At 45.5% G+C, this 16,976-nt stretch overlaps 1 protein-coding gene across 1 annotated transcript in view; it reads left to right on the forward strand.

Moving 5' to 3' along the window:
• The window catches only part of LOC138669862 (transcription elongation factor A protein 3-like), a 334,979-nt gene that overhangs the window by 88,889 nt on the left and 229,114 nt on the right, over positions 1 to 16,976 (forward strand). The window contains exons 2-5 of the mRNA XM_069756695.1: positions 4,246 to 4,308; positions 4,462 to 4,567; positions 4,673 to 4,745; positions 4,862 to 4,897. Of these exons, the coding sequence (XP_069612796.1) occupies positions 4,246 to 4,308; positions 4,462 to 4,567; positions 4,673 to 4,745; positions 4,862 to 4,897 (278 nt within the window). The remainder of the gene's footprint in view (positions 1 to 4,245; positions 4,309 to 4,461; positions 4,568 to 4,672; positions 4,746 to 4,861; positions 4,898 to 16,976) is intronic.

Raw genomic sequence — 16,976 nt, forward strand, 5'->3', positions numbered from 1 at the left:
CCTGGCTTGCTGAAGACTTCAGGCAGCCACAGTCCAGGGCACCAGATCACAGGTACAGACAGGGTTCGGCCTGCTTGGAAGCAATTTGGGAGTCCCACTTACCAGGTGGGGTTAGAAGCCTTACCTCTAGTGCTGTGGTATAGTTCATTGTTGCCCTAGGCTTCTCACAAGCTCCTCACTGTTCTCTCTGTCCTCGTTGAAGGTTGGACACTAACCTGTATGAGAGGTGGCTCGAGCCTTTTTACAGGGTTTCTATCATGACCCGGGCTCTATGCGCCACTGTGTCTCCAGGTGTTAGGGCAGGCAGGTGACGTGTAGTCCAGCTGTCCTGCCAGTTTCTGCTGTGTGTCTTAGAGTCACTCACAACCTCGGTCTTCCGGCTACCGGTGTCTGCGCTCTGCAGGGAGGTAGCCCAGTCGCAGCTATTCTCCATAGGTCTTAACTTTGCCTTCACTTCCTTCCTCCTTCACACTCCCTACAAAATGTTCCTTTCCTTTCTCTTCCTTTTCCAGGAGCTTCAGCACCCACGTGGCTGCACGGCCCCTCTAACTTCCTCTCTCTTCAGACAGCTCCAGTCTGCTGTCTGGCACTATCTGACTTTCCCTCCAGACCAGAATATATATAGGGGATCTACCCACAAGCTGAATCAGAGCTCCCCCTTCTGGCCTGGAATGTGAACATGTTGCCTGCTTGTGATTACCTGATGAATGAGATCTTGCCTTGCTTCCAAGCGTGACATCACTCTCCCCATGAGGAAAGCAATGTCACTGTAACAACCAGGACCCTAGGGTGTTGCAGAAGCATTGTAGAATGAAGCTGTATACTAATAGCAAGTAAGCAAGTGTACCAGTAAATGCCATGCAGTCCCTTGTGGGGCTCTGCAAAATGTGCAAATATAATTACTTAATGCCACATAAAAGGAACCTATGAATAAGACGTAAACATAATCCATTCCCTCAGTGATGTATATATCACTATAAGGGCATAGAATATTTATTAATGAACTCCACACCGATGGTAGTGCAGTCAGGAATGCATGCGGTGTTCCCCTCACAGCTGACGGGCGCCGTTTCGCTATTGCTTCTTACGGGGAGTGATATATACATCACTGAGGGAAGGGATTATGTTTATACCTTATTCATAGGTTCATTTTTTGTGACAATAAGTAATTATATTTGCACATTTTGCAGAGCCCCACAAGGGATTACATGGCATTTACTTGCTTACTTACTTGCTTGCTTACTTGCTATTCGTATACAGCTTCATTCTATAACCCTCCCTTTTGACTTTGGCTTTCCTGGTGTCTACCTCCCCATTATCAATGACATATTATTTGGCATGCAGAAGTGCAGAAGTTTCCCTTCCCTTTTTGGTGGTCTTATACCCTGTCGTTTTAAATGGTTTTAATGCTGTGTATCAATAAAAACATATTATTTTAGCTATACTGTTAGGAATCTCTTCTTAGCAGGTGGATATACCCTCCACATGTCTTCAGTGATTCTAATGAATTTTTGAAGTGCCTAACGCTCATTTTGTGCATTTGGACTTAAGATTTTGATCTCTGATATAGAGGCATAAAAATTAAAAGTTTGAAAACTGAAACATTTTCAAAATTTTTTGCCAAAGTTCCGATTTAAAAAAAAATGAACGTAAGTCGTATCAAAGAAATGTTACCATTATCATTACAATATATCACTAAAAAACATTCTCAGAATCAGTGGGATCCATTGAAGCATTCCAGAGTTATGACCTCTTAATGTGACAGTGGTCAAAATTGAAAAAAAAAGGCCTGGTCAGGAAGGTGAAAAGAGGCTTCGGGGTGAAGGGGTTAATGGTGGTGCAGCCTTTGTGGCTTTTCAGAAAAAGTGTGGATATACTGACAGACCAGGTGACACTTAGATTGCACACCGGTAGACTTCCTTTCACTAAGGCCAGGGTCACACTAGTGATGAATACGGACGACTGCTATGCGATAAAACATTGCATAGAACTCGGACCAGTATTCATCTATGGGGCAGCTCCCATCACCGTTTCTTTTCTCAGCCGTTTTCAACGTGTGAGTGAAATGGTAGCATGCTGCGATTGTCAACAACACTTGGCCGAGTCTCTGCTTACTCACACCCATATAAGCCTATGGGTGAGAGTGAGACAACGCACATCACTCGGATAACATCCAAGTGATGTGCGATATATGCTGACCCCGGCAATGGAGGAGATGCAGAAATTCATTTCTCCGCCTCCTCCACAGCTGTACTCCGATCCACTCTGTGCGAGAGGCTCGGAGCACAGACGCATGACACTCGGCTCCTGCTCTGCTGCAGAGCTGGCGCCGAGAGTCATTAGCATATCGCATCGGATGCCATACACTATTCAGGCCCCGGCCTAAGCATGTGACTTATGGAGGTAATTGCTAGCACCATAAATTTTTAGGGGTTTCATAGCAAAAGAAGTAAATACGGTACATATGAACAGGACGATTTTTAGTTATTTATTCCAATAAATTTCATTTATATTTTTCTCACTTCACTTAACCAACTTAGGCCGGTTTCACACGTCAGTGGCTCCGGTACGTGAGGTGACAGTTTCCTCACGTACCGGAGCCACTGACACACGTAGACGCATTAAAATCAATGCATCTGTTCAGATGTCATTGATTTTTGGCGGACCGTGTCCCCGTGTGCCAAACACGGAGACATGTCAGTGTTCGTGGGAGCGCACGTATTACACGGACCCATTAAAGTCAATGGGTCCGTGTAAAACACGTACCGCACACGGACGTTGTCCGTGTGCAGTCCGTGTGCCGTGCAGGAGACAGCGCTACATTAAGCGCTGTCCCCTCCACTGGTGTTGAAGCTGCGATTCATATCTTCCCTGCAGCAGCGTTTGCTGTAGAGAAGATATGAATAATTGTGTTTAAAATAAAGATCTATGTGCAGCCCGCCCTCCCACCCCCTGTGCGCCCCCCCCGCTGTTCTGAAAATACTCACCCGGTTCGCTCCCTAGCTGGCGCTGCTTCCTGTTCTGGCCGCATCTTCTACTGTTTCAGCGGTCACGTGGTGCCACCGATTACAGTCATGAATATGCGGCTCCACCTCCCATAGGGGTGGAGCCGCATATTCAGTACTGTAAATGAGCGGCCCCACGTGACCGCATACAGGAGAAGATGCAGCCAGAACAGGAAGCAGCGCCGGCGAGGGGGGCACATAGATCTTTATTTTAAACACAACTATTCATATCTTCTCTACATCAAACGCTGCTGCAGGGAAGATATGAATGAGGCTTCAGCACCAGATGCTGGTACGTGTGGTACCCAGCACGGTGCGTGTGGTACCCAGTGGGCACACGGGCATGGATGTGCCACAGAAATGTAGGGGCACACGAACACGGATAATTCCGGTACTGATTTTTTACGGTACGGGAATTATCTGGACGTGTGAGACTGCCCTTAGACTATTTATTGCTGATGCATCACACTCAAATTGGATAACAAAAATATTTAAACACAGATTGTAATGTAAGAAAAAAGGTAAAACGCCAAGGGGGTAAATACTTTTGCAAGACACTGTAGAAAACATGAGTTGTCATTGGGAAAAATTGTAAAATCAAAGAGATCCTTCAAATGACCATTTGCTTTCTCATATGGATTAAGGCCTGATACACCATTGCCTTTCCGGCTTTTTTTGTTTAGTTCTGGGCCTCTTTTTGTTTGCACCCAATTGAGTATTGTATGTGCGCCTTTCTACAGTGTATTTTATACGTGATTTACTCTTTTCTTTTTTGGCTTTGTGGGCAGATTCTAGTGATACTAGTTGTTTTAGGTCTGATTCATCAATTGCAACTTTTTTAAAGGTTACAATATTTGTTGTGTTTACTCCAGTCCCCCCTTGGAGTGATTTTCTGCATGTATGTCAAAAGCTGCATCTTTTTACAACATTTTGAAAATAAATGTGACTTTTTGCTGAAACAGTAGCAAAATGATGCGGCAGGAAAAAAGGCTATTTTTGGCTGTGTGCTAAATTCATGAACTGTGTGCGCCATTTTGAAGAATTGGTGCAATAAATGTCAGCAAATTCCACAAAGCAAAAAAGAAAAATTACTTAAACACTCCAAGCAATGATGTACAGTATAGGAGCCGTACAATGCCTAAAGCATGTATAGGAAATGACTACACATTTCTTGCCTCTTCAATCCTGTTGTTATTTCATTGTATTATCAATATTTAATCTCTGTATGAAATTATTATAGGATCGTATTCTGGATCTATTAAAGGAGCTGCAGAGATTTCAAATGACTGTCACACTCCTGAGGGTAAGAGTGGCACCTCCTCCTACTTCAGAAGCCTACACAGACCATTAGAGAGTAAGGGGTTGTTAGAATTCAGAAGTGAGCATATAGCTTCTTAGGGGGATTTCTTTAAAAAAAAAGTAAAAAAATGTAAGTGCATTGCCCTCCCTCTCCCAGAGCACTAGGATTGGAGTGACTGTGAATAAGTTAAAAAAGCAAAGCAAGGATCGAGAGATTGGAGAGCTTGCCAAAATTATCATCAAGAACTGGAAAAGACTGCTGGGTAAGTAGGTTCCAGGTTTATGTGAACAAATAAAAAATTAATTGTTAATTAATTGACAGAAGGTATATAATAAAATGTTCATGTATATTTCTGTGTGTTTCTTAGAATCTTCATACAAGAACAATGGAGCATCAGATGCTGGAGTTATGTCTTCTCCTACCAAGTCAGAACCCGAAAAGTAAGAAAAAAAAAATGAGGCGACCGAATCTTGCTCTAACTTTAATAAACCCCTCAAATATAACTTTTCTCTCAATTTCATTTCCACTTTTTTCACTACTTGAATGAAAATTTAAGAAAGCAGAAAGAAGAAAAGAAGTTGCATTTAAAAAAGTAAGTTTGTATCATGAAAGTAGAGCTCTGTGCTCAGTGTCATGACTTCCAATCATAATCTAGCAATGATGAGCCCCTTAATAATCGTCAAGTTTCAGCAAGGACAGTGCAGCCGACTACACTGTCCTTGGCATCAAATAGCACCTGACAGAATGTGAAAAACATAAATGTGAGCAAATTCTCATATTTTCAATAGAAACTATATCCTGTCCCTGTCTCTTCCCCTAGTGCTGCTCAGGCTATATTCACACCTGAATTTTCCCATTGCATTTGTCTGTTACACTTTTTACAATGTCAAACATGTTTTATTAACGTCAAAAACAAATCTGTTCCACAACTGCTGAAAACGGAAGCATAGGACCTAATTTATTAAGCTGGTAGATGGTACGTAAAGTTCTGTATGACGCACTTTATCTAAAATGGACACAGTGCATAACAAAAACCAAATTGACCAAATAACAATCAGTGGTATCTCTATGCTTCTGTTCACATTAGTTTTGCGACGGATCTGTTTTTTTCATTAATTCTGTTGGTCTTTTCCTGTAATTGAACAGATAAATGGAATGTCAAAACACAAGTGTAAACAGAGCTTTATTAGGTTGCCACAATCATACTTCAATTTTATTTATCAATAGTTATTTGACTATAAATGAACAATGTACATTGTATCTGTCCCATGTTATTTCTTCATTTATGCCAGTAAAACACAATGGACAGGTAAACTGGTTTATATAGCCTAGTGTGCGATAAATACACCAAGCACCAGATGGTTTGGTGGGTGGCATGTCATGTCATGGCAGGACTGTTGGTTTTGCTTGTGTCATCTAAATCAAAATAATTATCATATAATGTGATACATACATGCTAGCCACCTTAGGGAGAGACCCAAGTTGGGCTAAATGTAGCGGGACGAAAGAGACCGAAAAGCCCTCTACTTAAAGGAAATACATAGTGGATGCTTTCCTGAAACGGAAAGTACTTGCAAGCAGCATAATACAAAGAATAGCAGGTTTACCCAGAATCCTTTGCGAGCCCCACTCCATACAGCCAACCAATTCCAGCCCTGTGCTGATGAGGGCCTAAAGCCCGAAACACGTGTCCACAGGTAGGAATTGGTTGGCTGTGTAAATTTAGAAACTAATCCGCAGCATTGCACGCTTGGCGATTCCAAGCGCTGTGGATTAGACTGGGGTGGAAAGAGATGATTTGCATAGCTCCGCCTACTGCAAAGGATTCTGGGTAAACCTGCTATTCTTTGTATTATGCTGCTTGCAAGTACTTTCCGTTTCAGGAAAGCATCCACTATGTATTTCCTTTAAGTAGAGGGCTTTTCGGTCTCTTTCGTCCCTCTACATTTAGCCCAACTTGGGTCTCTCCCTAAGGTGGCTAGCATGTATGTATCGCTTGCTCACCGAGCCCCACTCCATACAGCCAACCAATTCCAGCCCTGTGCTGATGAGGGCCTAAAGCCCGAAACACGTGTCCACAGGTAGGAATTGGTTGGCTGTGTAAATTTAGAAACTAATCCGCAGCATTGCACGCTTGGCGATTCCAAGCGCTGTGGATTAGACTGGGGTGGAAAGAGATGATTTGCATAGCTCCGCCTACTGCAAAGGATTCTGGGTAAACCTGCTATTCTTTGTATTATGCTGCTTGCAAGTACTTTCCGTTTCAGGAAAGCATCCACTATGTATTTCCTTTAAGTAGAGGGCTTTTCGGTCTCTTTCGTCCCGCTACATTTAGCCCAACTTGGGTCTCTCCCTAAGGTGGCTAGCATGTATGTATCGCTTGCTCACCGAGCCCCACTCCATACAGCCAACCAATTCCAGCCCTGTGCTGATGAGGGCCTAAAGCCCGAAACACGTGTCCACAGGTAGGAATTGGTTGGCTGTGTAAATTTAGAAACTAATCCGCAGCATTGCACGCTTGGCGATTCCAAGCGCTGTGGATTAGACTGGGGTGGAAAGAGATGATTTGCATAGCTCCGCCTACTGCAAAGGATTCTGGGTAAACCTGCTATTCTTTGTATTATGCTGCTTGCAAGTACTTTCCGTTTCAGGAAAGCATCCACTATGTATTTCCTTTAAGTAGAGGGCTTTTCGGTCTCTTTCGTCCCGCTACATTTAGCCCAACTTGGGTCTCTCCCTAAGGTGGCTAGCATGTATGTATCGCTTGCTCACCGAGCCCCACTCCATACAGCCAACCAATTCCAGCCCTGTGCTGATGAGGGCCTAAAGCCCGAAACACGTGTCCACAGGTAGGAATTGGTTGGCTGTGTAAATTTAGAAACTAATCCGCAGCATTGCACGCTTGGCGATTCCAAGCGCTGTGGATTAGACTGGGGTGGAAAGAGATGATTTGCATAGCTCCGCCTACTGCAAAGGATTCTGGGTAAACCTGCTATTCTTTGTATTATGCTGCTTGCAAGTACTTTCCGTTTCAGGAAAGCATCCACTATGTATTTCCTTTAAGTAGAGGGCTTTTCGGTCTCTTTCGTCCCGCTACATTTAGCCCAACTTGGGTCTCTCCCTAAGGTGGCTAGCATGTATGTATCGCTTGCTCACCGAGCCCCACTCCATACAGCCAACCAATTCCAGCCCTGTGCTGATGAGGGCCTAAAGCCCGAAACACGTGTCCACAGGTAGGAATTGGTTGGCTGTGTAAATTTAGAAACTAATCCGCAGCATTGCACGCTTGGCGATTCCAAGCGCTGTGGATTAGACTGGGGTGGAAAGAGATGATTTGCATAGCTCCGCCTACTGCAAAGGATTCTGGGTAAACCTGCTATTCTTTGTATTATGCTGCTTGCAAGTACTTTCCGTTTCAGGAAAGCATCCACTATGTATTTCCTTTAAGTAGAGGGCTTTTCGGTCTCTTTCGTCCCGCTACATTTAGCCCAACTTGGGTCTCTCCCTAAGGTGGCTAGCATGTATGTATCGCTTGCTCACCGAGCCCCACTCCATACAGCCAACCAATTCCAGCCCTGTGCTGATGAGGGCCTAAAGCCCGAAACACGTGTCCACAGGTAGGAATTGGTTGGCTGTGTAAATTTAGAAACTAATCCGCAGCATTGCACGCTTGGCGATTCCAAGCGCTGTGGATTAGACTGGGGTGGAAAGAGATGATTTGCATAGCTCCGCCTACTGCAAAGGATTCTGGGTAAACCTGCTATTCTTTGTATTATGCTGCTTGCAAGTACTTTCCGTTTCAGGAAAGCATCCACTATGTATTTCCTTTAAGTAGAGGGCTTTTCGGTCTCTTTCGTCCCGCTACATTTAGCCCAACTTGGGTCTCTCCCTAAGGTGGCTAGCATGTATGTATCGCTTGCTCACCGAGCCCCACTCCATACAGCCAACCAATTCCAGCCCTGTGCTGATGAGGGCCTAAAGCCCGAAACACGTGTCCACAGGTAGGAATTGGTTGGCTGTGTAAATTTAGAAACTAATCCGCAGCATTGCACGCTTGGCGATTCCAAGCGCTGTGGATTAGACTGGGGTGGAAAGAGATGATTTGCATAGCTCCGCCTACTGCAAAGGATTCTGGGTAAACCTGCTATTCTTTGTATTATGCTGCTTGCAAGTACTTTCCGTTTCAGGAAAGCATCCACTATGTATTTCCTTTAAGTAGAGGGCTTTTCGGTCTCTTTCGTCCCGCTACATTTAGCCCAACTTGGGTCTCTCCCTAAGGTGGCTAGCATGTATGTATCGCTTGCTCACCGAGCCCCACTCCATACAGCCAACCAATTCCAGCCCTGTGCTGATGAGGGCCTAAAGCCCGAAACACGTGTCCACAGGTAGGAATTGGTTGGCTGTGTAAATTTAGAAACTAATCCGCAGCATTGCACGCTTGGCGATTCCAAGCGCTGTGGATTAGACTGGGGTGGAAAGAGATGATTTGCATAGCTCCGCCTACTGCAAAGGATTCTGGGTAAACCTGCTATTCTTTGTATTATGCTGCTTGCAAGTACTTTCCGTTTCAGGAAAGCATCCACTATGTATTTCCTTTAAGTAGAGGGCTTTTCGGTCTCTTTCGTCCCGCTACATTTAGCCCAACTTGGGTCTCTCCCTAAGGTGGCTAGCATGTATGTATCGCTTGCTCACCGAGCCCCACTCCATACAGCCAACCAATTCCAGCCCTGTGCTGATGAGGGCCTAAAGCCCGAAACACGTGTCCACAGGTAGGAATTGGTTGGCTGTGTAAATTTAGAAACTAATCCGCAGCATTGCACGCTTGGCGATTCCAAGCGCTGTGGATTAGACTGGGGTGGAAAGAGATGATTTGCATAGCTCCGCCTACTGCAAAGGATTCTGGGTAAACCTGCTATTCTTTGTATTATGCTGCTTGCAAGTACTTTCCGTTTCAGGAAAGCATCCACTATGTATTTCCTTTAAGTAGAGGGCTTTTCGGTCTCTTTCGTCCCGCTACATTTAGCCCAACTTGGGTCTCTCCCTAAGGTGGCTAGCATGTATGTATCGCTTGCTCACCGAGCCCCACTCCATACAGCCAACCAATTCCAGCCCTGTGCTGATGAGGGCCTAAAGCCCGAAACACGTGTCCACAGGTAGGAATTGGTTGGCTGTGTAAATTTAGAAACTAATCCGCAGCATTGCACGCTTGGCGATTCCAAGCGCTGTGGATTAGACTGGGGTGGAAAGAGATGATTTGCATAGCTCCGCCTACTGCAAAGGATTCTGGGTAAACCTGCTATTCTTTGTATTATGCTGCTTGCAAGTACTTTCCGTTTCAGGAAAGCATCCACTATGTATTTCCTTTAAGTAGAGGGCTTTTCGGTCTCTTTCGTCCCGCTACATTTAGCCCAACTTGGGTCTCTCCCTAAGGTGGCTAGCATGTATGTATCGCTTGCTCACCGAGCCCCACTCCATACAGCCAACCAATTCCAGCCCTGTGCTGATGAGGGCCTAAAGCCCGAAACACGTGTCCACAGGTAGGAATTGGTTGGCTGTGTAAATTTAGAAACTAATCCGCAGCATTGCACGCTTGGCGATTCCAAGCGCTGTGGATTAGACTGGGGTGGAAAGAGATGATTTGCATAGCTCCGCCTACTGCAAAGGATTCTGGGTAAACCTGCTATTCTTTGTATTATGCTGCTTGCAAGTACTTTCCGTTTCAGGAAAGCATCCACTACATATAATGTGATTATTTTAAAACAACTTGGTAATAGCTAAAAAAAAATAATGCTCTTAAAAGGGAAATGATCTGATTTCCAGAAGTCATATGGTTGAGTTGATGTAATGGATCACCAGATAACTCTGTCCTGACCCCAAGTACTGTAAGGGAACTGAAGGTACACTAATCAAATTTGCAGACAATGCAAAGCTAGGGAAGATAGGTAACACTACAGAAGACATAGAAATGATTCAGATGGATCTAGATAAGCTTGACCAATGGACAGAGGCTAATAGAATAGTATTTGACGGGGAGAAATGCAAGATTCTACATCTGGGCATGAAAAACGAAAATTACATCTATAGAATGGAAGGAATAGAACTGAGTAGGGTTGAGCGAAACGGATCGTTCATTATCATAAGTCGACGACTTTTGGCAAAGTCGGGTTTCATGAAACCCGACCCGATCCCTGTGTGGGGTCGGCCATGCGGTACGCGACTTTCGTGCCAAAGTCGCGTTTCAATGACACGAAAAGCGCCATTTCTCAGCCAATGAAGGTGGATGCAGAGTGTGGGCAGCGTGATGACATAGGTCTCAGTCCCCACCATCTTAGAGAAGGGCATTGCAGTGATTGGCTTGCTTTCTGCGGCGTCACAGGGGCTATAAAGGGGCGTGCACGCTTACCGCCATCTTACTGCTGCTGATCTGAGTAAAGGGAGAGGTTGCTGCCACTTCGTCAGAAGCAGGGATAGCGTTAGGCAGGGTACATTAACCCCCAAACCACTTGTGCTGTAGCGATTTCCACTGTCCAACACCACCTTTTGTGTGCAGGGACAGTGGAGGCTACATTTTTTTTCCCTCAGCGCTGTAGCTCATTGGGCTGCCCTAGAAGGCTCCCTGATAGCTGCATTACTGTTTGTACGCCGCTGTGCAAACCAACTGCTTTTTTCAAAGCACAAATCCTGTTGCTCCTTCCTTTCTGCACAGCTATCTTGTTTGTTTGTTCACACTTTTGACTTTTTTGTGCAGCAGTCCACTCCTTGTTATTGCTGCCTGCCATACTTTGCGGAGATTACTGCAGGGAGATAGTAATTGTAGGACAGTCCCCTTTTTTTTTTTCGTTATATCTCTTCAAGCCACTTTCTGCCACAGAAAATATACTCTAATACAGTGGCCCAAAATTATTCACTAGTCTCCCTGAAGAAAAAAAAATAAAGGGTGCAGATTAAAATTGACAAATCTGCATCAGTGGCAGTCCTGTGTGTGGCAACAGTGGGCCTGATTTCTTGCCAATTCTCACATAAATAAAAAAAAAATTGTGGGAGATTAAGATTGGCATTTCTGCTTCGGTGCCAGTGCTGTGTGTGGCATCTGTCTCTAATTTTGTGCCACAGAAACCCTAGTGTGTAATACTGGGCCAGATTTTTTTAAAATTCTCCCAGGAAAAAAAAAATAGTGGGAGATTAAGATTGGCATTTCTGCTTTGGTGCCAGTCCTGTGTGTGCCACCTGTCTCTAATTTTGTGCCACATTAAACCTAGTGTGTAACACTGTGCCAGATTTCTTTTAAGTTCTCCTGGAAAAAAAAAATAGTGGGAGATTAAGATTGGCATTTCTGCTTCGGTGCCAGTCCTGTGTGTGCCACCTGTCTCTAATTTTGTGCCACAGAAACCCTAGTGTGTAATACTGGGCCAGATTTTCTTTAAATTCTCCCAGGAAAAAAAATAGTGGGAGATTAAGATTGGCATTTTGCTTCAGTGCCAGTCATGTGTGTGCCACCTGTCTCTAATTTTGTGCCACATTAAACCTAGTGTGTAACACTGTGCCAGATTTCTTTTAAATTCTCCCGGAAAAAAAAAATAGTGGGAGATTAAGATTGGCATTTCTGCTTCGGTGCCAGTCATGTGTGTGCCACCTGTCTCTAATTTTGTGCCACAGAAACCCTAGTGTGTAATACTGGGCCAGATTTTTTTAAATTCTCCCTGAAAAAAAAAAATAGTGGGAGATTAAGATTGGCATTTTTGCTTCAGTGCCCGTCCTGTGTGTGCCACCTGTCTCTAATTTTGTGCCACATTAAACCTAGTGTGTAACACTGTGCCAGATTTCTTTTAAATTCTCCCAGAAAAAAAAATAGTGGGAGATTAAGATTGGCATTTCTGCTTCGGTGCCAGTCCTGTGTGTGCCACCTGTCTCTAATTTTGTGCCACATTAAACCTAGTGTGTAATACTGGGCCAGATTTCTTTTAAATTCTCCCGGAAAAAAATAGTGGGAGATTAAGATTGGCATTTCTGCTTCGGTGCCCGTCCTGTGTGTGCCACCTGTCTCTAATTTTGTGCCACAGAAACCCTAGTGTGTAATACTGGGCCAGATTTTTTTTTAATTCTCCCTGAAAAAAAAATAGTGGGAGATTAAGATTGGCATTTCTGCTTCGGTGCCAGTCCTGTGTGTGCCACCTGTCTCTAATTTTGTGCCACATTAAACCCAGTGTGTAACACTGTGCCAGATTTCTTTTAAATTCTCCCTGAAAAAAAAAATAGTGGGAGATTAAGATTGGCATTTCTGCTTCAGTGCCATTGCTGTGTGTGGCATCTGTCTCTAATGTTGTGCCACAGAAACCCTAGTGTGTAATACTGGGCCAGATTTTTTTTAAATTCTCCCAGGAAAAAAAAAATAGTGGGAGATTAAGATTGGCATTTCTGCTTCGGTGCCAGTCCTGTGTGTGCCACCTGTCTCTAATTTTGTGCCACATTAAACCTAGTGTGTAACACTGTGCCAGATTTCTTTTAAATTCTCCCGTAAAAAAAAAATAGTGGGAGATTGATTGACATTTCTGCTTCGGTGCCCGTCTTGTGTGTGCCACCTGTCTCTAATTTTGTGCCACAGAAACCCTAGTGTGTAATACTGGGCCAGATTTTTTTTAATTCACCCTGAAAAAAAAAATATTGGGAGATTAAGATTGGCATTGTTGCTTCGGTGCCAGTCCTGTGTGTGCCACCTGTCTCTAACTTTGTGCCACATTAAACCTAGTGTGTAACACTGTGCCAGATTTCTTTTAAATTCTCCTGGAAAAAAAAACTAGTGGAAGATTAAGATTGGCATTTCTGCTTCGGTGCCAGTCCTGTTTGTGCCGCCTGTCTCTAATTTCATGCCACAGAAACCCTAGTGTGTAATACTGGGCCAGATTCAAATTCTCCCTGGAAAAAAAAATAGTGGGAGATTAAGATTGGCATTTCTGCTTCGGTGCCAGTCCTGTGTGTGCCACCTGTCTCTAATTTTGTGCCACAGAAACCCTAGTGTGTAATACTGGGCCAGATTTTTTTTAAATTCTCCCAGGAAAAAAAATAGTGGGAGATTAAGATTGGCATTTTTGCTTCAGTGCCAGTCATGTGTGTGCCACCTGTCTCTAATTTTGTGCCACATTAAACCTAGTGTGTAACACTGTGCCAGATTTCTTTTAAATTCTCCCGGAAAAAAAAAATAGTGGGAGATTAAGATTGGTATTTCTGCTTCGGTGCCAGTCCTGTGTGTGCCACCTGTCTCTAATCTTGTGCCACAGAAACCCTAGTGTGTAATACTGGGCCAGATTTTTTTTAAATTCTCCCTGAAAAAAAAAATAGTGGGAGATTAAGATTGGCATTTCTGCTTCGGTGCCAGTCCTGTGTGTGCCACCTGTCTCTAATTTTGTGCCACAGAAACCCTAGTGTGTAATACTGGGCCAGATTTTTTTTAAATTCTCCCTGAAATAAAAAATAGTGGGAGGTTAAGATTGGCATTTCTGCTTCGGTGCCAGTCCTGTGTGTGCCACCTGTCTCTTATTTTGTGCCACATTAAACCTAGTGTGTAACACTGTGCCAGATTTCTTTTACATTCTCCCTGGAAAAAAAATAGTGGGAGATTAAGATTGGCATTTCTGCTTCGGTGCCAGTCCTGTGTGTGCCACCTGTCTCTAATTTTGTGCCACATTAAACCTAGTGTGTAACACTGGGCCAGATTTCTTTTAAATTCTCCCTGGAAAAAAAAATAGTGGGAGATTAAGATTGGCATTTCTGCTTCGGTGCCAGTCCTGTGTGTGCCACCTGTCTCTAATTTTGTGCCACAGAAACCCTAGTGTGTAATACTGGGCCCGATTTTTTTTAAATTCTCCCTGAAAAAAAAAAATAGTGGGAGATTAAGATTGGCATTTTTGCTTCGGTGCCAGTCCTGTGTGTACCACCTGTCTCTAATTTTGTGCCACATTAAATCTAGTGTGTAACACTGCTAGGTCTCGAGTTCCCGCTTCTGCACAGGGGGAATCTCGAGCCATCTCCGCTGCGGTCCCCCATTCTTATCCAGCCGCAGTGGAGTCTGCTCAGCAGGGACGTCGGTCCCAGCAGGGACGTCGGTCCCAGCATCTTGCTCAGTCTCACTCTGTACAGAGAGTTACTGCTGCTTCCTCAGCTTCTGCCATTAAAGTCAGTGCTGGTCAGCAGCGAGCGGACTTCTCTGGGACTAAGTCCTTGTCTGCACACACTGAGCATGCCCAGGGCAAGATCTCCCGTTGGAGATCGAGGGTCATGTGCTCAGGCCCTGCAGCACATTCCATTGGTCCTCTTGGCAGGTCTTGGAAGGGCAAAGTTTCTGTGGCACTTCCTGTGCTGCAACTATATAAACTGCGCATGACCGCACGGCCATGCGCTAGTGTACATTTGCATATGTGTGTTTGTTGTGAGTGCAAGTCGTCCTTGGATACCCCTTCCCTATTGAATGTCTGTTCGCGGAAGGTGTATGGTTGCTATCTAGCGCCCGACTTATCCTACAGCACGAATCACACATTACAGCGTCCCGTTGCTGTGACCGCCAGTACGGCGCCGTGCACTTCCTCTGTGCTTTCCTTACCCAAGCCTGGGTGGTTAGTGGCGTTCGTCAGTGCGGCACCGCACGCACTCTTGTGCCCTAATATTGTTATTCAGCTTCCTTACACACCCAGTTGCGGTGTTGTGCCAGCAAGGGTCTAATCGGACTTCAATCCTAGTTGGGGTTGAGTTCGCTGACTACTTGCTCGCGCTCTATGTGCGGTACCGCGATCCTGTGACGCAACAGGATCGCTTCCTTCACGCTGGGTGAAGTTTAACCCACGTGTGTATACTTATGAGTACCGCCATGTTGTCCGTCATTACTTGGCAGCAGGTTCCATCTCTGCACGGTGGACCCCGGGCTGCGAACGCACCATACTCTATCTGTCTTTGTATTTGGTGCGTTCCGCTAGCCCTATCATTACACTAGCGCCAGGGTCTGGCTAGTAATGACGGACAAACAGCAATCCTTGCGGTATATCCAGCAGCTGGAGGGTAGGTTGGCGGCTCTTGAGAGCGCAACCTCAGCTGTGGATGTTAGCGCAGTTGCTGTACAGGCTGCTAGCGTGGCTGCAGCAACCCTGTCCATTGCCACCCCTGCTCCGACATTTTCTCGCCTCCCGCTGCCAGAAAAATTTTCTGGTGATAGCAAATTTTGTAGGGGATTTGTGAGTCAGTGCTCTATTCACCTCGAGCTCCTGGCTGCACGTTTTCCCACAGAGCGGGCTAAGGTGGGATTTATAGTGTCTCTCTTGTCGGACAGGGCGTTGGAATGGGCTACGCCGCTGTGGGAGCGTGGCGATCATGTGGTGCAGAGTGCTCCGCTGTTTCTGAGCACTCTGAAACAGGTCTTTTTAGGACCTCAAGTCACCCATGATACTGCGCTCCAACTGCTGGCATTAACTCAGGGTGAGTCCTTGGTCAGTCAGTTTGCCGTCCAATTCCGCACTTTAGCTTCTGAGCTGGATTGGTTGGATAAAGCTCTTATCCCCATATTTTGGAGGGGCCTGGCTGACCACGTTAACGACGCTCTGGCCACTAAGGAGATTCCTGCCACACTGGAGGAGTTAATAACTGTCTCCACTCGAATTGACCTCCGTTTTAACGAGCGGAGGTTAGAGCGAGCCCAGTGTAGGCAGAGGTTTCGGCTGGCTCCTACCTTCGCCAAACCTCTGGAATCTCGGTCCTGGTTCCTGAGTCACATGAGGCCAGGGAAGTGTCACAAGCGGGATCTAAGTCCCGGACCGCTTGTGCACTCAAGGTCTGTCATGTTTGCCAGCACTCAGGATATCTAGCCACCAGATGTCCTCAGCGGTCGAGGAAACGTCAGCGTCTAGTGGTAGTAGGTGGAGGTACACTAGACACGGCGACGTTTGCCTCTAAATTGTCCTTTAAGGGGACAATTACTATAGGCTCATTCTCCCACTCGGTAGAGCTCTGCGTGGATTCTGGGGCGGAGGGCAATTTTATGTCTTCTGCCTTCGCCCAACGTCACGCAATACCCCTGGTTATGCTAGCTCAGCCAGTAACAGTACGAGTGGTGAATGGGTCGACTCTGCCCTCACAGATTACACACCAGACCATCCCTTTTACTCTGTCCATGTCACCATCTCATCAGGAGATTATATCTCTGCTCGTCATTCCTGAGGGAATTGATGAGGTTCTGTTGGGAATACCTTGGCTACGGTACCACTCTCCTCATATTGAGTGGTCCTCTGGCAGAATCCTGGGATGGGGCGAATCTTGTGGGGGTAGGTGTCAGAGGGAGTGCGTTCAGGTTGCTACTACAGAGGTACCCGCAGATCTTTCCTCTCTCCCCAAGCAGTATTGGTCTTATGCAGACGTGTTCTCCAAAAAGGCGGCGGAGATCCTTCCGCTCCATCGCCCCTATTACTGTCCTATTGATCTCTTGCCTGGTGCTGAGCCTCCCCGGGGTCGAGTCTATCCGTTATCTCTCCCGGAGACGGAGGCAATGTCACAGTACATCCAGGAAAATCTGGCAAGAGGATTCATTAGGAAGTCAGTGTCACCTGCTGGGGCAGGGTTCTTCTTCGTGCAGAAGAAGAATGGGGAATTGCGTCCATGCATAGACTACAGGGGTCTTAATGCCATCACCGTTA

This window comes from Ranitomeya imitator, chromosome 3 (assembly GCF_032444005.1).
Source record: "Ranitomeya imitator isolate aRanImi1 chromosome 3, aRanImi1.pri, whole genome shotgun sequence".
NCBI classification, from domain to species: domain Eukaryota; kingdom Metazoa; phylum Chordata; class Amphibia; order Anura; family Dendrobatidae; genus Ranitomeya; species Ranitomeya imitator.